General features: G+C 37.8%; 1 protein-coding gene across 3 annotated transcripts in view; it reads right to left on the bottom strand.

The window, feature by feature from the left end:
• PRKG1 (protein kinase cGMP-dependent 1) overlaps positions 1–27,314 on the bottom strand; it is a 1,181,528-nt gene that overhangs the window by 189,032 nt on the left and 965,182 nt on the right. For all 3 annotated transcript variants that reach the window (XM_030864960.2, XM_030864959.2, XM_060286056.1), the window contains one exon: positions 8,290–8,367. In XM_030864960.2, coding sequence (XP_030720820.2) covers positions 8,290–8,367 — 78 coding nt within the window. The remainder of the gene's footprint in view (positions 1–8,289; positions 8,368–27,314) is intronic.

Raw genomic sequence — 27,314 nt, 5'->3', positions numbered from 1 at the left:
AGCATAATACAGTATGAATTATTCTGCGACTTACATTTTTTCTCTTATCATTATTTTATTTATTCCATGCTATTATATATAACTCTAGTTCATTCATTTTAATGTTTTAGTGTCTCCTTTCATCCTATATTTATCAATTTCCTTGCAGATGGACGTTTATACTGTCTCCATTTTTTGGCTTCACTTAACATCTTTCTATGCACCTCTCTACATGGACATCCCAATTTCACTAGGACATGCCTCTCTCTTTGCCAAGAAGAAGCCAGCCTTCATTCAAAGGCCAGTCACATTTCCATGAAGACTTCCTGCAGGTCTCTACCTGACTACTGTCCTCATGATCCATGTTTCATTCAGCAGGAGTTCTTTTTTTGAAGATATATGAATTACATATGTGTCTTTATTTTACCATAATGAATAGTATGCTCTTCAAAGAAATGGGCATTTCTTCGATATTCTCTGTAATTTATAGTAAGTACTCAATAAAGAGTAGTAAACTGCACGAACAGAAAAGCTTCATTACTAACAAGATATCTCCGCCCATATAGGACTTGGGAGTTGGGTGATAGTCCATTGAAAGCAAGTAATAATGTATTTGTTGAATGAAGACATAAATGTAGTAAATTGTATCTTTGTGTTAATTCACTTCCCCCTAAAGTTCTACAAATATAATACTGGCTACGTGTCATTTAAAAAGTTTAAATAGTTAAAATTCACTTACCTGGAAAATGTAATGAAGTAGAAAAACTAATTTCTTGAGACAATGCCAGACACTTAAACACATTTAAAAATACTATGCTTCAGGTTTCTGAATTTAGAGACTGGATGTCAAAGACCAGAATTTTTATAAGTATTAAAAAGGTCTATGCAAGGTAGAGGGAATTCAATTATTACTCTCCACTGACCCATTTGATTACTCCTCCACATGGTGTTTCAAAAGCATGGAAATGCAGTTTTTAACACTTAACCACTGAGCTATATAAGAGAGATACTCATATGCATACTGATGAGGCTTTCACAGATGTGAATGGAAATATACTAGCCCAGTGGTTCTCAAACTGTGTGTGTGTGTGTGTGGTGGGGAGAGGGGGGCGTGCAGTCTTGTTTAAAATAAAGGTTACTGAACTCTTATTCCTGAGGTTTTGATTGAATGGGTTTGGGAAACCTGCATTTCAAAAGATTAATGTGGGTGATTTAGATGCAAGTGTTCTACAGACCAACCTTTGACAAACACTGATACACTGTTTCATTCAGTCATCCAGGAGGACTGTTTCATTTCTGAACCTCAGTTTTCTTATCTGCACAATGAGACAACTCAACAAAATTACTTCTGTCAGTCCTCCTGGCTGATAAAAAAAAAGTCAATGATTAATTTAACTATAAGTTAAGCTCATTAATTCAAATTAGATATAGGGATACATATAACTGTGCATTTGCCATTTGGGTAACAAAAAAGATTATAAACTCAAAATGGCAGATTTACGTAAGCCATGGAGAAATTTGGGAGGGTTTTGAAATGTTCTTAAAAAATATGTTACTGAAATGCAGTAAGAGACATAAAAAACGGGTCACCTACGGAATAAATCACATTCTGCTTATATGATAAATATGAGGAAAAATCTATCTCCTATAGTTCATATATGTGAAAAAACAAGCAGCTCAAAGAGCAAGAATAAAAGTTCTCCTTTAAAGTTGTAGTTTCCACAGTTTTTCTTTATATATATAATGAATCATACTAAGTATGCACAGACACCAGTCATGGACATTTGCATCTTTAATTCTAAAAAAAAAAAATTCAAGGTAGAAAAAGTTATATATACAGATATAGCTTCTCTAACCTTGACCTGTATACATAGTCTTTTTACCTACACCATAAAGTACTTTATGATCCACAATGCTGTGGAAGGGAACTAGCTATGGAGCCTTAAAGGTAATATTTAGTCTATTTGAACCCATGACCCCACCACCTTGCCTGAAAAATGGGAGGGATATCTCATATGGATGTACTTGTGTGCTATGTGTGAATTAAATGAGAACGTCAATGAAAAGCATCCTCTTAATTTTGAGTGCCCCCCAAAGTTTTTTTTTTTCCCCTTATTTTCCCCTTTGTTCCATTTCTCTCACTTCCTACTTCAGAAATTCCATGCATTTGATTGCAATTATCCCAAATCTCTACCATTGCTCTTGTTGCCATAAAATGCTATTTAGAACTTTAACTACTTTTAGTTCCAGGTAGATAAAAGAGAAGGTGTTTATTTTTAAAATCATTTTACTTGTCTATATATTAATTTTTCTATAAAGTATATTCATGGTATTATAATTTTAAGATTTGGAACTATTTTTAAAATTATATATATATATATAATTTTTAAAATTAAGAATCAAAATAGAAATTAGATATTTTAAATGGGACACATAAAATTAATCTTTAATACCAAAATCTTCAATAAACAATATCAATGTGCTCAACCAACATGTTTAACCAAAAATAATTCAAAAACAAAATAAAATGTTTTAGTACAGATTCAACAGGTTTTATAAGCAAAGCAATGTTTGTTGTAAAAAACATGGAAATCAGAGATTTGTGGGGCAGACCCAGCTGGAGAATAGGGTTGTCAGGTGAGCATTTTCCTACCTGTGTAGTTAATAGATTATAAAAATGAGGAGTTCCCAAATCAAAACATCTCCCTTTTCAAATAATGTTCTACACACATTGCTCAAATATTGGCCCTGTTATTCTAAAAAAACACAAATGTTCCCTAATGTAGAAAAACACTTTCAGGAGCTGTATCTGATAGTTTGGGGCATCTACAGGGAAAGAATATTTTTCTGAGCTTGACGTTTGCCTGCATTCCTTTAGTCATTACTTAAATTCAGGGTGGCTCAGACCTATGACTCCCCTGAGTCTGGTTTGACAACTGAACCTTTTGTGCAACACAGGAATGAATTAGAATCTCTCTCACCATGTGTCCACTCCCGTCCCCCAAAACATCTCTGGTGAATCTTATGTTCGTGATTCTCTTTCTGGTACTTCTACTTTAATGACTGTGTGTACGTGCACTCACATGCACCTCATTCCATGCATAAATACCATATATTTTCCTGGTTTTAAACTTTATATAAATAATATCATACCGCACATATCCTTCAACTTGTTTCTTTTGATCAGCATTGTATTTGAGATTTATCCAATTCATCCATGTTAATATATGTAGCTGTAGTTCATTTCCTGTTTGTATAATATGCCATTATATGAATATTATATAGTTCATTGATTCTTCTCTATATGTAAATGTGGGCTTCCTCCAGGTTTATTGTTGTTATATACTAGTCTGTTGTGCTATTAACATTACTTATGAACATTTTTGCATGTTTTGTGGTGTCTATGGGTGTTTCACTAGGATCAAAACTTACAAATAAAAACCAAGGTTATAAAGTATACGCATCTTCAATTTTACTAGGTATTGACTCAGTCTTGGTACAAAGATGTCACACCAAATTATATTTCTACCATCGGTGGATGAAAGTTCATATTATACTATATTGTCATCAACACTTGCTATTGTCAGACTTTGATTTTTTGCCAAAAAGGTCAATATCATATGGCATTTCTCTGATTATTAATAAAAGTAGGGTATTTTTCATATTATTTTATGGGCCAGTTATATTTCTTTTTTGTGACTTTTTTGCCTATTTTTCTATTGAATTAATTGTCATTTTTTTATTGATTCATAAGACGGTAGTTTAGCTTTTCACTGTATTTATGATGTCTTGCCAAAGCTATTAATTTCAATGTAATCATATGTAACCACATTATCGCTTATTGTTTGTACTTTAAAATTCTCATTTAATAAAATTTTTCCTATCCCAACATGACAGAAGTATTCTCCTAATTGTCTTTTGATTTTTTTTCTAATTTTTTCTTTTGCATTTAGGTCTGGAATTGACCTTATTTGTACAGTGTGAGGTCAGGATCCAATTTCATATATCTCCCTATGGATAACTAATTGTTTTGGAATATGTATTGCCCATGCTCTCCTAACTCAAGTTCCCATAGATCATGGACCTTTATTTGAGCTCACTATTCTCTTATTCTGATATATTTATCTAGTTCTTAGTAGAATTAAGACATTTTCTTCTTTACCTTATAATAAATCTTTATATCTACTGAAGTAATTCTCACCAATATATTCTTCTTCCTTTCAAATGTTTTAGCCATTTTTGTCTTTTGCTCTTCATTCTAGTGTCCTTTTTTCTTTATCATTTAAAAATTTCTTATACAATTTTTAAAGGTTACTTTCCATTTACAGTTATTACAAAATACTGGCTATATTCCCTGTGTTGTACAATACATCCTTCAGCCTATCTTACACCCAATGGTTTGTACCTCCCCCTCCTCCTCCCCTACATTGCCCACCCCCGACTTGTTACTAGCTTGTTCTCTGTATCTGTGAGTCTGCTTCTTTTTTGTTATATTCACTAGCTTGTTGTATTTTTTAGATTCCACATATGATATCATACAGTATTTATCTTTCTCTGTCTGACTTATGGCAAAATTTCATTCTTTTTATGGCTGAGTAGTATTCCATTGTGTGTGTGTGTGTGTGTGTACATAAATATATATATACACACACAATACACCTTCTTTATCCATTCATCTGTTGATGAACACTTAGGTTGTTTACATGTCTTGGCAATTATAAGTAATTCTGCTATGAACATTGGGGTGCATATATCTTTGTGAATTAATGTTTTGGTTTTTTTCGGATATATACCCAGGAGTAGAATTGCTTTCATACAGTAGTTCTATTTTTAGTTTTTTGAACCTCCATACTGTTTTCCACAGTGGTTGCACCAATTTACACTCCAACCAACAGTGTACAAGGGTTCCCTTTTCTCCTTGCGAGCATTTGTTATTTGTAGACATTTTGATAATAGTCATTCTGACAGGATGTGGCTACTGAGAAGCTGAATATTTTGTTTAATTTAATTTAGTTAATTTTAATTTAGTGACTTGAGACTAATGGCTACCATGATAGGTTGTGAAGATATAGAATAGTTCCATCAACAGAGGAAAAAGTACTGAACAATGCTGATCCAGCTAAGCTTATATTAATTTTAATAATTTATCTGGCTACATAAAAAACTCAAACTAAAATCATACCACCTGTAAATAATTACTGTTTATTTCTTCATTTCCAAACATATCTTTTTCTTGACTTACCGCAATGGTTGGGGTGTTTAGTTACACAGTGAACAGAAGTGGGGATAATGTGCTTGTTCGTTCTTGAAATGAAATGATTCATGTTTCACTCTGATATTTTATATATATATATATATATATATATATATATATATAATGTCACACACAAACAAAATTTCCATAAGAGCATACTTCCCATATTCAGCAACACTGAATACTGTGTTAAGCCCATTTGTTTAACCAACATGCTTAAGCCCTTGTGAATTCTAAGCAAAGCCATGTGGTTTTAAGTGGCATTTAATGAACAAGAATTTTTGAAGTATTTTTTTCTAATGGTAGCATAAAAGATAAGTTAAATAGAATCAGAAAATCAAAATGCTTTTGAATTATTATTGAAACTCTGAAATTTTGTCGACCAATCCTGTTCAATTTTGGTTCCACTTATTTATGGAGACATTTTTTTTTTTGATGCAACACAACTAGAGGGACATAGGCATAAAGTTTTATCAGAGATATTTCTCATGCTTAATTATGAATCCTTGAGGGCTTTATGGTTCACTGTTGGGGGGAACAAGTCAGGTTTCCAGGCAATTGGAATGGACTGATTAAAGTATAAAGAACTAACTCAGCTTCTACCTGAGGCAGAACTAGGTACTCTAGACATCACTGAAGCATTCTGCCCAAGTTTTAGAAAAATCAGTTTGTATAGGTTTAATGGGGAAAAAACAAATATTTCCAAGTTTATTTTATAATGCTTTTCTCTTTGTGTGAATGTGCTTTATAGAAAAAATAAAAACTGTTTTACTCTTAAATAAATGAACTTGAAAAAGGGGAAATCCATCTGTAGTTGTACAGCCCCTGTTGTGTGTCTCTGTCTCACATTTTCTAAGGAAAAGCCAGGTTGGTGGTAACAAAGAAAATATCTTTGTCAGAGTTATCCTTTATAAATTCTTAAAGGTACATGAAAACAAGGTGACATCTGTACACCTAAAACAACACACATAATTTTAGAAAATTTCAATTCTACAACTTATTTGCCTGCTCACCTGAACCTACTCTCATTCTCTTATCATTTTCTATTCCTTCCTATTGGGACTTAAGTGTGTTCACCTTCTGCTTCTTAAAACTTAATATAGTAACTCCAATACATTAATATTAGAATTCATATAATTAACATACTAAATCAATCATATATTATTATATAATTAGTATAATTAAGAGTCATGGCAGCTAAGTTGTATGACCTGAAAAAGAAGGTTAGGAAAAATCTATGCCTGGTCTAAAAAAAAAATCTTGGATGTGTCAAAAAATTCCAATATATTCTTACTACTGCTCTCCCAGAATTCCTACAGTGGTCTGAAATACTGCCAAGGGAATCAGTTCCTCTGGTGTAATATCCATGCTATTTCTATGTATACATATTACAAAACTCATAAAATAGCACCACTAATGCTCCTGTGTTCAGCTGAAACTGGTTACAAACCACAACTTTTTAGGCAGTGCTGGAATTTGCAGTAGTTTGGTAGCCACAAAAGCCTGTCAGAAATTCATCTTAATCGATAAACATATCATTCCATGAGAGCAAAGAATTAGCAATATAATATAAAAAAATAAATCTAGGATTGCCAGGGCAAAAAGCCCCCCTGTGACCAATTAGGATTTTCGGTTTTCCCTGATTCTTCCATCGATATTAAGAACAAAGCAATAAATGGTAAGCGCTAACAATTTATATATAAACCTCAAAATCTTAACATTTCTTATCCTCTAACATTGGAAAATACAAGGTATAATTTTACCCATAACAGTGGTCAGATGTCATTTCACGTTGCTTTTTAGGAAGCCAGTCCCTTGACTTCTATTTCTATCCCAGGTTTTCTGATATCAGTCAAAAGAACAGGTATGAAAAAGTATAAATATTATTTCCTTCCCTTTAGTGGGATATGCCACCGGTGTAAACATTGACATATGCACATTTAAAATTCACAACTAGTCCAAAGAGAATTCTCTAAAATGTGACCCAACAAAATCTATAATCTTTCAACATATCCTGTTCACTGTGGCTCTGTTGATCTCTCTTGCCTATTTTACATGAGCCATAAAGTCAGTCATATTTGTTAAATTAGAAGAAATAAATTTACTTATTTTTTAAAGCGATAATTATAAAAGTGAAAACTGCCATATAAATCCCCTTGTACCTGCATTTCCTTCCCGTGTTTTACTTTACTTAGTACTTATAACTTCTTTTTAAGGATCACTTACTGTAAAGCAAAATAAGTTCAAATACATTGCACATAGTGAAATGACACTTAAAAGCAAAAATGATTAAGACTTTACTGTTGAAAGGAATTTAAGGTATTTTTTAGCAATATAATATTAAAGTATTAATCTACATGTCTTCATTTTCCAATTCTCTCCATTTCATATTTGGGTTTTTTTAAATTATTATTTATAATATTAAAAATATGTAAGGAATAAATTATGATTTTTTATTTATGTCCCTGTCTACCCTATATTTACCCCTTCCCCTATACTTAACCACTTCTAATAATTTCTTAGTATCCATTAAATATTTATTTATGAAGATACAATGAAACATGAATATATTTACTTCCTGATTGGCCTCAGAGAGTTAAATAACTCGCCTAGGGAGTACTAAAACTAGGAAGTTTCATAGCTGGATTCAAACTTGGGCCATCTGATTTGAAAGTCCAGATATTTAATTATTACAATATTACTGCTCCTAATGACTGGATGGATTCTTTTTTCCTGTTAAAGATTTTTTTAAGCAACCTTAGTCTTCTCTTTTTTAATTATTATGGAAAATTTTCCATTTATGCAGACATACCAGTGGCATCTAGCATCATGATTATTATACTCTAGAACAAAGGCTGTTCGCTGGTCTTCCAAGTTATACTTTTTATTTCTTCTTCCACATTTTCAGGAGATACATTCTCAAATATTTCTTTATCAGTTTCAGAAAAGAAAAAAACCTCAAACAGCTCAACACCCTGCACACGTGCTCCTCCACAGGTAGCTGATGAACCCCAGGCCCCCCTTGTGCATCTCCCTCTCATGCTACCAAGGCTTACCTTTCCTTTGCTGATGATAAAGAAGGTGTCCCCTCTTGCACCTTGCCTGATGATATATTCCCCATTTTCATAGTGGGTCTAAAAAACAGAAACAGTAACAGAAAGAAACATTAAGAAAGAAGTAATTTACTAAACAGCTCAACCTCTTCAAATATTAGCTCCTAAGGGATGGAATCACCCTCATGGTGGTGTACCCGAGCTTAGAATCCATCATTATTTAAAAATGAATAATAGTCAGTGAAGACAATAATTACAAAGAAATCTATCCTCCTCACTTTAAAAACTATTTTGTTAGTGCCATTTTTCTGGGTGATTATATTCATATCTTTAAATTCATTCATTTTAACAGCTGGATGAAAATATTCTTTTCTCCCATCAACTGAGCATGAAATAAAACAGCAGAACTGATCATTAAACACGTCTTTCTGTATTATCTGTCATTCTCATTCGGTTTTAGTATTCCTGTAGTGACAGAAAAAAAAAAAAGGCTGAGAAAGTACTATGGCATGTAGCATTTCTAAAGATCTTCATTTTGAAACCAAGTTGACTTTTGGTGTGGGTTAGATGGCGCTAGTTCCTTTCTAAGGCACTGCTTCAGGCTTTAATGTCCTGCTGCAGCAATTTGGGTTTGGCCTTGTCAAACAGAATGTCTTTATTTTATGTACTGAATTCTGGTCCAGCATCTGTGAGCTCATAAACCACCAAACAAGGGGCAAAGTAAGGCAAAGTAAAGCAAGAAGATGATCACAGTCAGTGTGTCAGTATTCTGATTCGGGCACAGTGACTAGGTACATTCCCAGGGTAAAGGCTGCTCCTGCAATGAAGAAAAGTAATTTCTATAAGGAGAGGTGGCAGAAAGTATATTGCTGGGTCAGGAGGTATAACAGAAAAATGAGAACTGTGCCATCTGGCCCTATCTTTCTCGGCAGTTTAGCAAGGAAGCCATGTTTTGGAAAGAAAACATTACTCTGTACACTCCTTAGGGAACAGATTCCATGGTTTGCAGACAATACTCACCAGGCCAATGGCTGTGATTTGTCATTATACCTCAACACTCTTAATACTTTATTCACTCTTAAAATTACCTTTCATTAATATTTCATATTAAGAATAGCCATGATTTTCTGGGAATGTAAATTGATACAGCCACTACGGAGAACAGTATGGAGGTTCCTTAAAAAACTAAAAATAGAACTCCCATATGACCCAGCAATCCCACTAGTGGGCATATACCCTGAGAAAACCGTAATTCAAAAAGAGTCATGTACCACAATGTTCACTGCAGCTCTATTTACAATAGCCAGGACATGGAAGCAACCTAGGTGTCCATCGACAGATGAATGGATAAAGATGATGTGGCACATATATACAATGGAATATTACTCAGCCATAAAAAGAAATGAATTGAGTTATTTGTAGTGAGGTGGATGGACCTAGAGTCTGTCATACAGAGTGAAGTTAAGTCAGAAAGAGAAAAACAAATACCATATGCTAACAAACATATATGGAACCTAAAAAGTAAATGGCTCTGATGAACCTAGGGGCAGGACAGGAATAAAGATACAGACATAGAGAATGGACTTGAGGACACGGGGAGGGGAAGGGTAAACTGGGATGAAGTGAGACAGTGGCATTGACATATATACACCACCAAATGTAAAATAGCTAGCTAGTGGGAAGCAGCTGCATAGCACAGGGAGATCAGCTCGGTGCCTTGTGACCACATAGAGGGGTGGGATAGGGAGGGTGGGAGGGAGGCACAAGAGGGAGGGGATATAGGGATATATGTATATGTATAGCTGATTCACTTTGTTATACAGCAGAAACTAACACAACATTGTAAAGCAATTATACTCCAATAAAGATGTTAAAAAAAAGAATAGCCATGATTTTCTTAATATACCAAGAAAATTAACATACTACCTAATGTTACTTTTTTTTTTACTCTAAAGTAATATATTTTCCTAATAACAAGTTTTTTAAGTAAAAAAGTTCCTCATTTCCCTTTCCCAATCTCAACCATTAGATGGTAAATGCAGTCTGGTGTGTATCTTTCAAGACTTTTTCCTGTGCTTTTAAACATATATATCTATGTGCATACAAACAATTATTTCTAAATAAAAATAAGATCAAATGATGCATATTCTTCAACCGACTTATTTAACAAAATATCTGTGTTCCATTTTCATATCTTGTTGCTTAGAATGCAACACTGGGAAGCAGGTTTGAAAAACAAAATCACAAGAGTCTATTTTCATATATTCATTCAAGAAACATTTCTAAGTGCCTCTGAGTCAGGCCTGGTTACAGGCGCTGATGATACAAGATGAAAAAGATAAAAATCTCATGTTAGCACTGTCACATAGAGCATTCTTTGATAGTGTTAATGTTGTAAACCTGCACTGTCCGATATAGGAGCCACTAGCCACATGTGGCTACAGAACAGTTGAAATGTGGCCAGCGTGACTGAGAAACTGAATTTTTAAGTGTATTTAATTTAAATTAGTTTAAGTTTTAATACACACGGCTAGTAGCTATTGTATTGGATAGCACAGGTAGTAGATAAAACTGACAAGAGAAGAACTACAATCTATAGCAGTAGGGGAGGGGGAAGGGTGGAACGTCTTTCCCACTCATGATGTTTTTTACTTTGTGAATGGAGCTCAATTAGTAAAACTCAGGACCTTTTTCTGCCCTTTTCCTCACTCTGCACCAGAGGAGACAGTGTAATTTATCTGACTGATAAATTTGGAAGTAATCTATATGCTCATCTCAGACTCTCATCACTTCCGGATGAGGGCTGGCATTCTCTGCTGCTTGTCTAGGGGAGGAATCTTCTCCCTAGCACAGTGAAGTCCTGACCGTCTGGGCGTCTGTGACAGGACAAGTAAGTCGGCCCAAACAGCATCCAGCTTGGAAGCCTGTTTGTCTTTCACTCCTAAGCTACATTCTCTAGCCTAGAGTTTATTAGTGATAATAGTAATATTTTAGTCCCATTTATTTGCCTCCAGTTGAAAATGAATGCACCAAATCTTTCTTCTTTCTTTCTTTTTTTTTAGACTTGAAAGAGCAGTTTATTATTTCTCTTGGGACTGTATGCTAACTAGATGATTCTCTGGCTTCCCATGCTGTCGGCTGGGATAACTGCAAGGCGTAATGCCTCACGCTTGTGGGCACTTGATGCCGGTGCTGGCTGGGGGCACAGCTGGGACTGTCCATGTCTGCTTTTCCCCCACGGGAGCCTCTTTACGGGGCTGCCCAGTCTCCTCCATATCATGGTGGTCTGGGAGTGGGCCAACTTCTTACACGGCACCTGGCTTCCAAGGGTGCAAACGAAGAAGGTGTCAGGCCTTCCCAAGACCCAGGCCAGGAACAGGCCCCCTATCACTTGTGCTGCTTTCAGTGGGTTCAAGCAGGTCCCTGGGCCAATCCAGGCACAAGGGGAAGGGACTGCACAAACATGTGAACCCCAGGAGATGTGGTGCATCGAGGACTGCCAAAACAGTCTGGCACACACCTCAAACTTCAAGTGTATAGAACGGAGCTCCTGGCATCCTTTTTCTAGTCCTGTTTCTCTGCCTTCCCAGTATCAGCAACACCAGCTCCATCTTTCCAGGTGCTTGGGCCAAACACCTTGAAGTCGTCTTTAACCCTTCTATCTCACAGTTCTATCCACAACTGCTCTGTTGGCATGCTGGCTGCTCCACATTCAGAGAATGCCCAGAACTCAACCACACCTCACGTCTGCTGCTATGGCCACCATCTTTTCTTGCTCGGTCCAGTCACCTTCTACCTGGAGTCTCTGCTCCTGCCTGGCCCTTCAGTGCTTTCCCCACATAGCAGCCTGGCAATTCTGTTAACACACAGTCAGTGCCTGTCCCTTCTCTGCTCACACCCCTGCAGGGGCCCCTAATACACAAGTACAGGGTCCTACAGGGACTTCAGCACACTAACAGCTTCTGTCCTTTTACTTCACTGACCTCACCTTCCACCCTTCTTCCTCTCATGTCTGTTCTGTTCACACCACTTCCCTTGATATTCCTTGAACATTCAGGCCCAGGCCCACCTCAGGGCCTTTGCACAGGTTCCTCCCTCTGCCTGCAATGTGCCTACACACCAAATATTTATGACTCCTTCCTACCTTTACTCAAGTGTCACTTTCTCAGAGACCTATCCCAGCCTGCCTTTTAAATCTGTTCCTCTCCTCTGTACTTGTGACCCTCTTTGAATTAGTTTTCTATGTAGCACTTACCATCAACATCTGTCGGGCAGAAGAGACTGCACCCTTGGGAGAGGGAGGAGATCAAAGAAGGACGAATGATGGGAGTGTGGGCAGGATTAGGGGATCAAGCAGTGTTGGAGGTAAAGTGTCAGGGAGCAGGATTGCTGGACCCTGTTCAGAGGTGGAGCCATGTGACATATAAGCTCAACAGGAGCTGGGACTGTGGCTTCTGATAAGGAACATCCACTGCCAAACCCCTTGCCTGGTCTGGAGGGAGCAGAGGAAGAAATACTCTGACTTCTCTCTTCTCCACCCTCTGATCTCCTGCTGGGGCACCCCTTGGCCGAACTCAGCTGGAAGTCATGAGACAAGGGAGCCTTCCCATTCAGGTCAGCTTCTGGGCAGACAGAAGTGCCAGGAAGAGTGAAGTGTTTCAGCCCCACGTTTAACATATCATTCATTTAATCACCTGTCAGCTGTCTCCGCCACGAATGTCAGCCTATGGGGGATTTTTATGTTGTTCCCCGCTGTGCCCCTTGCAGCTATAAGAATGCCTATCTGTGAACTAAATACTTATTGAAAAAATGGTTTAAATTATAAGGATATTTAGTCTCTCATGTAAAAAAAAAGTCCGGAAATTAAGCAATTTCAGGGCTGATCAATTTGTTGGTACAACAAATCCTCTAAACACTCAACTTCTTTCTCTCTTTCATTTATCCTCACTGGCTGGGTCGTTATGGTTCCCAAGATGACTGCCACTGCTCCAGTCATCACAGCTGGGTCAGAAGCAAAAAAGGCAAATTTCTCATCTTACCATTCCTTCTAGGGAAAAGAAATCCCAGAAATCCCTAGCAATCATCCTTTTATGTCTCCTCTGAGTTGCATGCCTGTTCTTAAATGAATGTCTGGCACGATGAATAGAATTATTCCCAATGGTTCTCATTAATCAAGGTCACCCACTAGGGCTGAAAAGAAACCATTTAAATGAAATCAAAGCTCTGGCAGTGGGAAAATAGAAAGGAGGGATTGGGGAGGCACCCAAGAGGGTATTTACTTCATGGACAAACCTGAACAGTCTCTGAAGGATCAGGGCTGAGATGGGGGTGGAATACAGAGGAAGGGCTAGTAAAGCCGGGATTCTAGGCTGTGAGAGGACTTAGAGTCCATGGAAGCTGTCTTCACTGAGCTGTGGTTAAGGACAGAGAGGCACCTGCCTCTGGTGACAGTACAGAGAGTACATGAGAATTAGGGGAGAAAACCAAGAACTACAGATGGCACCTCAACCAAAGAAGCAAATGTGTACAGGTCCAAGCAGCTCCAAAGTGGAAGGGGCTGCCCCACTGGCCAGGAGGTACCACATACCAAGCACACACCAGTGGAAGCTAGGTGAGCATGGGCCAGAACATTGCAAAGGAGATTGAGGTGACTATCCAAGGATGCCTGAGGGACAATTTTAGGCACGCTTTCAGCCTTGAGATGCTGTGATTCCCTGACAGGTTGTGTTTCCCAAAAACGGCCACAAAATATCTTCCATTCCACCAGCTCTCCTGCATGGTGACTTTGTGATTCTCCCATTAAGAGTGGAGTCTAATTCCATGAAATATCTAAAAATCTTATATGTTCTGGTATGATGTTATAAGTCATAATTCTAGTTACTACTTTAAAATGTATATCTCAGAAATAACTAAATTTCCTTGTCAATTGCATTATTATGAACTTTCATCAAATCTTTAACCATGGTCATTTTTAAGTCTTTTGTCATTTACAGACAGTTCTGGGTGTACTCTGATGCTTTTGCAAAAATGTTCCTATAAAAGGGTTTCATCTTCAAGGAATTCATGGAAAAGACTCTGACAAGTACAGGTTTCTGTGCTTATAATCATTAATCATTAGAGAAATGCAAATCAAAACTACAATGAGATATCATCTCACACCAGTCAAAAAATCTATAAACAATAAATGCTGGAGAGGGTGTGGAGAAAAGGGAACACTCTTGCACTGCTGGTGGGAATGTGAATTGGTACAGCCACTATGGAGAACAGTATGGAGGTTCCTTAAAAAACTACAAAGAGAACTACCATATGACCAAGCAATCACACTACTGGGCATATACCCTGAGAAAACCATAATTCAAAAAGAGTCATGAACCACAATATTCATTTTAGCACTATTTACAATAGCCAGGACATGGAGACAACCCCTAAGTGTCCATCGACAGATGAGTGGATAAAGAAGTTGTCGCACATATATACAATGGAATATTACTCAGCCATTAAAAGAAACGAAATCGAGCTATTTGTAATGAGGTGGATGGACCTAGAGTCTGTCATACAGAGTGAAGTAAGTCAGAAAGAGAAAGATAAATACCGTATGCTAACACATATATATGGAATTTAAGGGGAAAAAAATGTCATGAAGAACCTAGGGGTAAGACAGGAATAAAGACACAGACCTACTAGAGAATGGACTTGAGGATATGGGGAGGGGGAAGGGTAAGCTGTGACAAAGCAAGAGAGAGGCATGGACATATATACACTATCAAACGTAAGGTAGATAGCTAGCGGGAAGCAACCACATAGCACAGGGAGATCAGCTCGGTGCTTTGGGACCGCCTGGAGGGGTGGGATAGGGAGGGTGGGAGGGAAGGAGATGCAAGAGGGAAGAGATATGGGAACATATGTATATGTATAACTGACTCACTTTGTTATAAAGCAGAAACTAACACACCATTGTAAAGCAATTATACCGCAATAAAGATGTTTAAAAAAAAACCTCATATGATCATCTCAATAGATGCAGAAAAAGCTTTCAACAAAATTCAACACCCATTTATGATAAAAACCCTCCAGAAAGTAGGCATAGAGGGAACTTTCCTCAACCTAACAAAGGCCATATATGAAAAACCCACAACCAACATCATTCTCAATGGTGAAAAACTGAAACCATTTCCACTAAGATCAGGAACAAGACAAGGTTGCCCACTCTCACCACTCTTATTCAACACAGTTTTGGAAGTTTTAACCACAGCAATCAGAGAAAAAAAAAGAAATGACAGGAATCCAAATCAGAAAGGAAGAAGTAAAACTGTCACTGTTTGGAGGTGATATGATACTATACATAGAGAATCCTAAAGATGCTACCAGAAAACTACTAGAACTTATCAATGAATTTGGTAAAGCAGCAGGATACAAAATTAGTGCACAGAAATCTCTTGCATTCCTATGTAAATATATTGCATTGAAATGTAAAATAGATATCCTTCCTATACAGTAATGAGGAAAAATCTGAAAGTGAAATTAAGAAAACACTCCCATTTACCACTGCAACAAAAAGAATAAAATATCTAGGAATAAACCTACCTAAGGAGACAAAAGACCTGTATGCAGAAAATTATAAGACACTGATGAAAGAAATTAAAGATGGTACAAACAGATGGAGAGATATACCATGTTCTTGGATTGGAAGAATCAACATTGTGAAAATGACTCTACTACCCAAAGCAATCTAAAGATTCAGTGCAATCCCTATCAAACTACCACTGGCATTTTTCACAGAACTAGGACAAAAAATTTCACAACTTATATGGAAACACAAAAGACCCTGAATAGCCAAAGCAATCTTGAGAAAGAAAAACGGAGCTGGAGGAATCAGGCTCCCTGACTTCAGACTATACTACAAAGCTACAGTCATCAAGACAGTATGGTACTGGCACAAAAACAGAAATATAGATCAGTGGAACAGGATAGAAAGCCTAGAGATAAACCCACGCACATATGGTCACCTTATCTTTGATAAAGGAGGCAAGAATATACAGTGGAGAAAAGACAGCCTCTTCAATAAGTGGTGCTGGGAAAACTGGACAGCTACATGAAAAAGAATGATATTAGAACACTCCCTAACACCATACACAAAAATAAGCTCAAAATGGAGGGCTAGACACTATCAAAATCCTAGAGGAAAACATAGGCAGGACACTCTATGACATGAATCACAGCAAGTTCCTTTTTGACCCACCTCCTAGAGAAAGGGAAATAAAAACAAAAATAAACAAATGGGACCTAATGAAACTTAAAAGCTTTTGCACAGCAAAGGAAAACATAAACAAGATGAAAAGACAACACTTAGAATACAGAAAATATTTGCAAACGAAGAAACTGACAAAGGATTAATCTCCAAAATTTACAAGCAGCTCATGCAGCTCAATATCAAAAAAACAAACAGCCCAATACAAAAATGGGCAGAAGACCTATATAGACATTTCTCCGAAGAAGATATACAGATTGCCAACAAACACATGAAAGAATGCTGAACATCATTAATCATTAGAGTAATGCAAATCAAAACTACAATGAGATATCATCTCACACCAGTCAGAATGGCCATCATCAAAAAATCTACAAACAGTAAATGCTGGAGAGGGTGTGGAGAAAAGGGAACCCTCTTGCACTGTTGGTGGGAATGTAAATTGATACAGCCACTGTGGAGAACAGTATGGAGGTTCCTTAAAAAACTAAAAACAGAACTACCATACAACCCAGCAATCCCATTACTGGTCATATACCCTGAGAAAACCATAATTCAATAAGAGTCATGTACCACTATGTTCATTGCAGCTCATTACAATAGCCAGGACATGGAAGCAACCTAAGTGTCCATCAGCAGATGAATGGATAAAGAAGATGTGGCACATATATACAATGGAATATTACTCAGCCATAAGAAGAAACAAAACTGAGTTATTTGTAGTGAGGCGGATGGACCTAGAGTCTGTCATACAGTGAAGTAAGTCAGAAAGAGAAAAACAAATACCGTATGCTAACACAGATATATGGAATCTAGAAAACAGAAAAAGAAAATGGTCATGAAGAACCTAGGGGCAAGACAGGAATAAAGACGCAGACCTACTAGAGAATGGACTTGAGGATATGGGGAGGGGGAAGGGTAAGCTGGGACAAAGTGAGAGAGTGGCATGGACATATATACACTACCAAATGTAAAATAGATACCTAGTGGGAAGCAGCCGCATAGCACAGGGAGATCAGCTCGTTGCTTTGTGACCACCTAGAGGGGTGGGATAGGGAGGGTGGGAGGGAGGGAGACTCCCAAGGGAAGAGATATGGGGATATATGTATATGTATAACTGATTCACTTTGTTATAAAGCAGAAACTAACACACCATTGTAAAGCAATTATACTCCAATCAAGATGTTAAAAAAAAAAAAGTTAGTGGTGTCTGAAATGGCTGATTTCAGGGGTTAAATCATAAGCACCAGAGGCTAGTTTCCCTCGTCTCCTCACAGCTCTGTCTTCCCCATGTTAGCTTCTCATGAGGGTCCAGGGCATGCCAAGATGGCAGCGGGCTCGACTCATGTTCCAGACAGATGTCTCTTTCATGATTCTAATACCTTTCTCCCAGAGAGCAGAAAGTTTGGCAGGAATATCCATAATCTTTTTATTTAATTCCTGGAAATTTTCTAATCACCTTCTTAATATCATCTGATATGGTTTCGTAACTCCACAACCACAACTGCCGTATCAATTATTATAGTTATCTACACAGGTATGCACTGTACATATTTCCATGCTGCATAAGCTCATAAAACTCAGGTGTCCAAGAGAAGAGCCTATGGGACAATGGCCAAAGGGAGTCCATGTCTGGGAAAGATAATATGAATGGTGTCATAATACCAGGACTCTAATGACTGTGCTATTCTGAATTGTTCAGTTGCACCTGAGGGAAAGATGATCATGCATGCTGATTCTTCGAGAGTCACTCTAATTATGTTAATCAAATGCCAGCAATTTCACTGTGCTTTGAAGGTCACTTTGCAGTTCTGCCATATTCTTATTTCAGATTATAGCATAGAAAAACACAGAATTTAGAAAGGGAAGAAATCTTAGTAATTAGGCAGGTGTTTTAATGGGTTTCCATAGTTATTAGGATAAAAGCCAAACTCTTTAACATGGCCTGCAAGACCATCTATAGTCTGCTCAGTGCCACCCTTTTCAACCTCTTCTCCCTCTCCCCCACTTTGTCCTCCAGCCCTGCTGGCCCTCATAGGTCTCAACTGTGTCACACTCCCTTCCTACCATCAGGACTAAGCCCTCCATTGTTGCTGCGCCGCCACTGCTTCTCGCCTAGTTACAGCCTACCTCTTTTTCAAATCTTAGCCTTCCCTCACCTGACATACCCTCCTCCACTACACACACACACACACACACACACACACACACACACAATCACACACACACACACACACTCACACACACACACACTCACACACACACACAGGCTAAATTAGGTCTCCTTCATTGCCCTTTTCTGAGCTTGTAGTTATTTATCTATTTGTATGGTATTTTAATGATGCTTTCCCCCAGATTTTAAGTTTTATTGAAGGCAAGGACAGTGACTGGCTTTGTTCATTATAATATCCTCACATTCTAACACAGAGCTTGGAACAGAATAGGGACTTAAAAATATTCATTGCATGAATGAAGCAGTCCTCCTAATCTGCATCTTCCCAGCACTGCCTATGGCCAAATCCATTAGAAAGGTCTCCACCTCCAATGCCTGGGCCAAGCCCACTTGTCTTTCACCATCTCTACTGTTAACTCCCCAGTCCAAGCCAAAATCCTATCTTGGATTTTGTAAAGTCCTCCAATCCGGCCTCCGTGCTTTGGTTCTTGCCCATCCATCTACTCCACACCATTCCATCTATTCTTCTCCTGACAAGCAAAGTGACCTTTCAAACAGCAAATCAACTGAAATCACTTTACCACTGAAAACTTCCAATGGCCTCTTGCTGCAGTTAAAATCATTAGCAACTTACCGCGGTCTATAAAGTTCTCTGTATTCTGGCCTCTACCTCTCTATCCTTATCTCCTACTCACCCTCATTCATTCTGTTTCAGAAATACTGGCTTTCTATCTGCGCCTTGTGCTTCCAGATTGGATCCACCCTCAGAACTCTGCACGCAGTAGACCCTCTAGAACACTTCTCCTCCTCAAGGTCTTTGTCATTGTCTTCTTCTCATCAGCTAGGCCTCAACAAGGCCTTTCCTCACCACTCTTATAATGTGCCCTCTACCCTCATTCACTTCCTATCCTATATATGTCCTTGTTTTACCTATTTTATTTTAGAAAGCTCTCTAAAGCTGTGTAATTGTGCTTCGCTGTTGCCAAAATGCCACTGGGCAGTTCAGTGACTGCTTGATGACAAACACAGCTGCAAACACCACAGCACAATGGAGCCTCTGGTGAGAAAGCCTTCTATCACAACCTTAATGATTTGAAACTATCCCTTCTTGTTTGTTTGCTGTGACCCCTGCCCCTGTCACCTGCTGCTCAGAGGATTTAGGAGACTTTACATTATATCCATTGTTTTCACTTAGAACAATGCCTATCACAGAACAGGCATTCAACGTATATAACCTAGATAAAGGATAGATTTGGTCCAAACCCTTTCATTTTAAAGGGAAAGCTGTGTTATAAATCATAGATGAGAGGAATGGATAGAGAAGGAAAATTGACAGTATGTCTAAATATAAGCAATGTAATCCCCAAAGGCAATAACTTGGAATATTTCCAAAACTTGTGAGTTAGGAAAAGCTAGTCTTCTCTTTGCCACTAGGAAAAAAATGGATATAGATTTTATTATTAATATGTATTCTGGATTCTCAGAATTCAACATTAATATGTAAATGTCCACTTAGACTTTTTAAAATTCTGCACATGCTTGCTGACACTTGGCAGAAGGCACAGTACAACACTGGACATGGCACTTTGAGGCCTTGGGAGTTGCTGCCTGGTGAATATGTATGATTCATTTTCACTTTTCAGATCAGACTCATAGTTATTGATATCAAACGTACCTGTATTTTAACTGGTGTTTTATTTTTCAGCCCCCAACTCTAACATAAAATGTAATTGAAGCTCAGTTAATATCAACTAATACAGGATTATCCTGAAGTAAATTCTCATCTAAATGACTTCAGTCAGAAATTATATCATTATTTCCCTTTATACTTAAGCTTAATTCAGTTTAAGGTTGGAGATATTTTTAAGTATTTATTACAGCATGAAGTATCTATTAACTGACACTGTCCAAATGATTGAGGCATATATAATATAAACCACTCTGTTAATTGCTACTGGTTATAAAAATAGCTGCAATAAGTATGAATCACCTTTGTATGCCTGAGTATCTAATGGTTCCCTATTTGAAATAGGGAACAATTGGAAGATTAGTGAGTTAAGAAGAATATGATCTTGGGTCATGATTTCTGCCTCAGTTTTTCAGAGGATAGTTATATCTTAGAAGAAGAGTATGCCATCAAGAAGAACAACGTTCTAGGGAGGGAGACGCAAGAGGGAAGAGATATGGGAACATATGTATATGTATAACTGGTTCACTTTGTTAGAAAGCAGAAACTAACACACCATTGTGAAGCAATTCTACTCCAATAAAGATGTAAAAAAAAAAAAAAGAAGAAGAAGAAGAACGTTCTGAAAAACATTCAGAGCCTAAATCAGTAACATTCTCAAAGGAAATTCTTACCTCTTCCTAATACCCCAGATTTATTACAAAGATAAGACCTCTTAATGGAGAACAGGATCACCAGACAGCTTGATTTAGTCAAAAACCATGCTGGTTAGGTAGCCAACAAAAAAGGTATTTCTTGGCCCAGGACTCTACTCTATTTAGTAAAACTCTGCCCATTAGTTATGTCTGGACTTCGATTATGCAGGGCTGCCAAGAAAGATGAGAGCTAGTCGTTACAACATAACATTTTCCACATAGTTATTCTTGAATTCTGGTGGTTTGGAAATCTGGGGGTCTTAGGTAAAATCTATTGTGGAGCCAGTGATCACAGCTGTAAACCAGAGATCTTTTTGCCTTCTTTTTCTCAATCCATGATCACCAATGATTTCATCACAGAACTAGTGCTCTACTAACAACTGACAACAATATTTCTAGTACATGTGCGTTGTCATAAATGGGCCATTTCCCTCTCATGGGACAATAATTGTCAAGGGGACTTGTTCTGTTATGAGGTGTTTTCTTAGATAATATCTAACCCCATTAAGGCTACAATTCTGATTACCCTCCTTCTTATCCTCTAAAGGAAAATTAATTTTTCCCCACACCACCACTCACAAATTAACCAGAACACCAAAAGAACAAATCAAAGTTTGGAACATACCACCACCATCCTGTCCCAACCAACTGGACATCTGGGGTACACATTTCTCTACTATATATATATATATTTCTATTTCAATGCCACACCTCACCTTCCATTCAAGACACTTTCTTAATTTACATCCAGAACTTCTCCCCATTTCTTGGGCTGGACAACAAATTTGCTCCAAGACTTCTCAAACTAACTATGGTCAGAGTAGCTGAACCTCACAACTCCCAGGGCTGAAGTGCATTTACTTTTTTATTGGGTCATTTTCCAACTTTAATACCATTAATCCAGTGACCTTCAAACTCCCTGAACAACCTGAAGTTTCATGTGTTCTTTATCATTCTGTCTTCTATCACACAAAAAAATCACAACAGGAAACTTCATTCGCTACCTGATTTTGAATTCTAATTCAGAGATATCCCTAATTAAAGCTCTGTGGACTAGAAGGAATACAGAAATATATCCTGAAGAGTCAAAATTGGAGGCTCAGCAAACTTAAACACACACTTTGCCTGCTTAGGCATTTCACCAGGACAACGAACCATGCCGGTCCAGCCAGGAGCATGTGGGAAGGAAGGATGATGCCAAGATCACCATAATCAGAGTCCTCATCCCAACCCCAAGGACCGTCATTCCACTGAGGGTGAGAATGACAGCCTCACAGAGCCCCCAGAGAACCTAGACATCTTAGTAAAACCCAAATGTAGACAGAAAATATGTTTTTGTTTTTTCATCAAACACAGATCTAAGACTTCTGGATACAGAGCTTGCCTATCATTGGCCCTCAAGGCACCAAACCTGACTAGCTCACCAAAGTTATTTAAGAAACAAATATTTGGAGCTTCAAGTATAAGTCTGTGCCACCTCCACTGCTGAGGATCTCTGTCTACACTGCAGCTGTCCCTTGGCACTTTCCCTGATGTCACAGCAGCCCCGAGGAAACACTCCTCACTTGCCTATTGCACTGTTTATTAAACTCCTTCAACTTCAACTTTGCCTTTCTGGTACTATGATGCCTTCTACCTACTAGGCACTTAAGCTCTGTCCTTGATGGTGCTATCAGGACCCTGTCTCTACCGAGGTACCCACTTGTACTTGAAACCCAGGGATTGCTTTATAAGTCAGCCTGACGCCACTGGATAGGATAGATACTGTGGGACCAGCTCGACACTGTCAGATCTGAGGACACCCTTACTTGCAAATCAGCCTTACCTTAACTAAGCACTGGGGCTAACTCTTACTAGCTTCCACATTGATGAAAGAAAGATCAGTGTAAAATCCCTAGGGCAAGAAGTCCTGAGACTGTGTAAGCTTATCTTAGAAAATTCATTTATGACTTGTAGCAGAATGTATCAAGCCAATAGCCTGGATGAGGGTCAGAATTAACATTCCCTGCAATGAACCTAGATGTAGCTTAAAGGAACTAATGGGATTGTCACCATGATAAACAGGAATTACTGACAGTTTTGCATCCTCAAGGGTGCCAAGGGACCAAGGACAGGCATAATTCCATCTGCTGTGTCCCTTGCTCAATGCAACCCATTAAAAATATCATGAAATCTCTTTAGTGGATTATAAGCAGTTTTTTAAAAAATGGAATAGAATAGAAAATATCAAATGCATCACACATAGTAAGGATAAGTGTAATTTACAAGTTTTATATGTGTATGTGTGTGAATGCTTACGTGCACACTAGGCCCCAGTGCAAAGCGTATTCCTCAATACACAAACACTACTTTGATAAAGTATTCTTCTTTCTTTACAAGAGTCATAACATCTTCAGAACAGGGAGGTATCCTTACTTCTATATGAATTCACCTTCAGGAATTTTATTGTCCTTAATAAAAACACTAGTATTGGATTTTTTCATTTTTGAATGGTTTCACTTTTGAAAAGGTGTGTATACATTGAAAGTACTGGCTCTTCTTTAAAAGGATGTACAATCCATATTTAGTAAATGGCACTCTAACTCATCTGGCTCTCTGGTCTTCTACCCTCAATCCTCCACCCCACCATTCCTACAGTCTGACAAAATGCAACCATTTTCATTCACCTTTTTGTACATCTAAGTACCCAGTTTTCCAAACTTACATTTAGCACTCCCTGTAGTGCAATAAAACTGTTACAAGCTTTTGTTCAACTGATACTGAATTCTGGTTTCCTTCTCTGAATCTCAAACATTCTTGAGGTCTTTGTGCCTTTAGTGGCCAGATCACATCATTATCCTTTAAGCCTCTTGAATACCTTTAGAATTTATGATTCAAAGACAGCTGTCGACCCAGCAGTAGCTGTCTGGACTAACTGAATCCTCACCCTAAATATCAGACAAAGGAGGGGAAAACCTGGGCTGAGAGTCCATAAATGCTTGGGTTTGGTTTGTCGTTTAACTGAGATCTTCAATGACATCATTCCAAGTGGATTTTAAACCTCTGCTTTTACTTTCAGGGATTTCTGATGCAAACACATTCATATACCATAAAGAGTAAGAGTTATACCAAGGCGTGCACACAAAATGCCAAAAAGTCTCTACAAAGAATAGTTCATTTCATATCTACTCATTCACAACAGAATAAAACTGTTTATAGAGTAGACAAGCAGGCATTCCCATTCCACATAATTAAACTATAACTCAGCTTTAACAATTTGATCTATAAAGGCAATTAGCTTCTGCAGAACTTGGAAACTGTTTGTCCTGACGGATTATGAAATGTGTCACAGAGAAGTGTACAATTTAGTGTCTCAGAGTCACCATCTGAAATATAAATAATGTTTTGGAGTTTCAACTAAAATAAATACAGTCCTAAAAAAAAGTAAAAATAAAGATGAATCAGTTTCTCAGGAACCCTGTAACAAAGAGTGGAATGAGTCAACAGATGTGCAGTTCACTCAACATTTTACTTCTTTAGGATTTTAAACATTTCATACTTTTCTTTGAGAAGACCTATTTAGTTTAAAGGGCATCTTGTGTCATTGAATTGAGGATCAGAAAGAAGAGAAAGCAAAGAGGATTTAGATTACACGAGGGAGGACAGGGCTCCTTATGCATTGGAGGATGCTGTTCTCGCCTTGAGGATATTTTGTTTCTGTCTAGACTGGTTTGAGAATGGTCTTGGTCAGAGGTGGTTATAGAATCATTTATGATCCTGCCCCCTTTTTTATTCTGCAATACTCCATATAACCACCAGGAGACAGTACACTAGGGTGAGACTGTGTTTCTCAAGAACTGTGAGACAGAGGAAGAAAGAGAAATATTCATGAATTATCTTTTTTTTTTTTTAATTGTGGTACGCGGGCCTCTCACTGTTGTGGCCTCTCCCATTGCGGAGCACAGGCTCCGGACGCACAGGCTCAGCGGCCACGGCTCACGGGCCCAGCCACTCCACAGCACGTGGGATCTTCCCGGACCGGGGCACGAACCTGTGTCCCCTGCATCGGCAGGCGGACTCTCAACCACTGCGCCACCAGGGAAGCCCCCATGAATCATCTTTGAAAAAAGCTCTTCCCTCCATTTTCTTTGTTTTCTCCTTCAAAACCTCTTTTTGTTTGGATTATTTGAGATTCTAGATGGATTCACTGATTTTGCCTATTTTTCCTCCATTTTCCAGTTTCTGCCTTTTTGTTCTATATCATGTAAATGTATTCCTGATCTCATCCTCTGATTCTTCTTTTGAACTTCTCTCTTCTGATATCATATGATGATGACAGAGTCTACCTGCCTCTTATTCAGGCGTTTAGATAAACATTCCATTTTTATCCTCAGCTACTCATCACAGAAGTACTTGTTTCTTCCAACGCTGTGCCTTTGTTGGTCAGTATGATAGGTTTGTCTTCACCTGAGCTTTTCACTTTTCCGTTACTAGTCATTCATCTTTTTGAGCTTCCAAAATTTTGTTACTATAGTCTTCTTTCCCATTCTTTAGTGAAAACAGCTTTTCTGTTTGTTTAAAGGGATTTCAAGAAGTAGCAACGGTAAGCATGCATAATCAATCCATCACATTACACTGAATATCTTCCAAATTAACTTGATGGGTTTCTCAATAATGATGCCACTCCAATCCCTGCTATTACTGAATTACTAGTTCTAACCTTGTGTGATTCCAGTTAAACTCTAAGGTATCTGAATCTTGTACAAAATGACCCATTTCCAGAAACAAACAAACAAACAAAACCTGATGGACACAGCTGTGTCATTCTAATGAGTTCATCCTAAAGAGATAATCTGTAACTTCCTACAACCTATATCCATGACTTCTTCAGACAGAAAACATTTCCAGGAACTATTAAAGCTTGCTTTAGCAACTTCTTCCCCTATCCTTGACTCATATTAACCAATTCTTCCCATTGCTTCTCTTTCTTAATCTCTACCCACATGCCAAGGAAACCTTACCTGTAATATTTTCAGCTCTCCTCCCATGACTTCACAATTTAGATTCATCCAGTCACTGTGTCAGATACCTGAGTCAACCTTGACTCTCTTTCCTCATGTTTGATCAGGTACCAAATCCTGCCAGTTCATCCTCTTGAGTATCTCCTAACGTGTTTCCTCTTCCTTTGCTCCCCAGCCCCTGACTCAGTGCCTGTGTCAGGTATACAGCTGGCCCGTTGGTCCATCCAATCTTCCCCCTTGAATCTATCACCCACACTGCAGAAGCAATCTTTCTCACACATACATACACACATATGTGTATACATATTTTTGTTAAAATTATCTGATAGCTACCAACTGCTGACAGAGAAAATAAAAATTCTTGAACTGGTACACTGGTACACATTTTTAAAATCTTGGCCCCTGGACTTATTTCATCTCTGCTCTTCCCCAACCAACACCCTGAGCAGCAGCCACATGAAACTGCTTGTGGATTCCCAAATATGCCATATTTTATCTTTATACTGCTGAGTTTGTATATACTTTTTTATCTCTGTGGAATGTCCTTCCTTAATTGAGTTTGTTTTCTGAAATCCTATTGTGTTCCACAGTGTTCAATGCAATTCTCTCTTCCTCTGTGCTTGCCTAGCGTTTTTGTTCTCTCTAACCCTATGACTTGTTTACATGTTTTCCTTTCTAGACTGAGTTATTTAGAGCAGGGACTTTGCCTTTATCCTTATGGCTGTTAGGTAGCACAGAGTCTGGCACTAAGGCATGTAACAAATATATAGAATAAACAACTCATTAGAATCTGCTGCTTTCTCACTATTTCTCTAGATATTACCAGATTGAATCTGTCTGTTCCCATCTTTACTGGGAACCACAGCCTGAACACTTGATATATTTAAAGAACAATAAAGATGACTATATAATAGTATAAAACCGTGTTGAGACTAGGTTTGGCACATAACAATTTTCTTATGTTAAAATTTAATGTTAAATATTATACTTTTTCATAAATAGTATACTTTTTCATCAAATCTGCAAAACTGAGATTGCATATATTTGAAATATATTTTTCATTGATCAAAGGTGGAGTATACAATTAATTGAATTCATACCATAATTAAGTTATATGATGTTATATTTACTGAAGTACTAACTATAAATAAAATAGAGATTATAAGTAGCAACATGGATATGGGCAATAAGAACAAGCTACATCACTTTCCCACCCTCTCTTACT

This window comes from Globicephala melas, chromosome 16 (assembly GCF_963455315.2).
Source record: "Globicephala melas chromosome 16, mGloMel1.2, whole genome shotgun sequence".
NCBI classification, from domain to species: domain Eukaryota; kingdom Metazoa; phylum Chordata; class Mammalia; order Artiodactyla; family Delphinidae; genus Globicephala; species Globicephala melas.
This window is presented reverse-complemented; position numbering and strand designations above follow the sequence as displayed.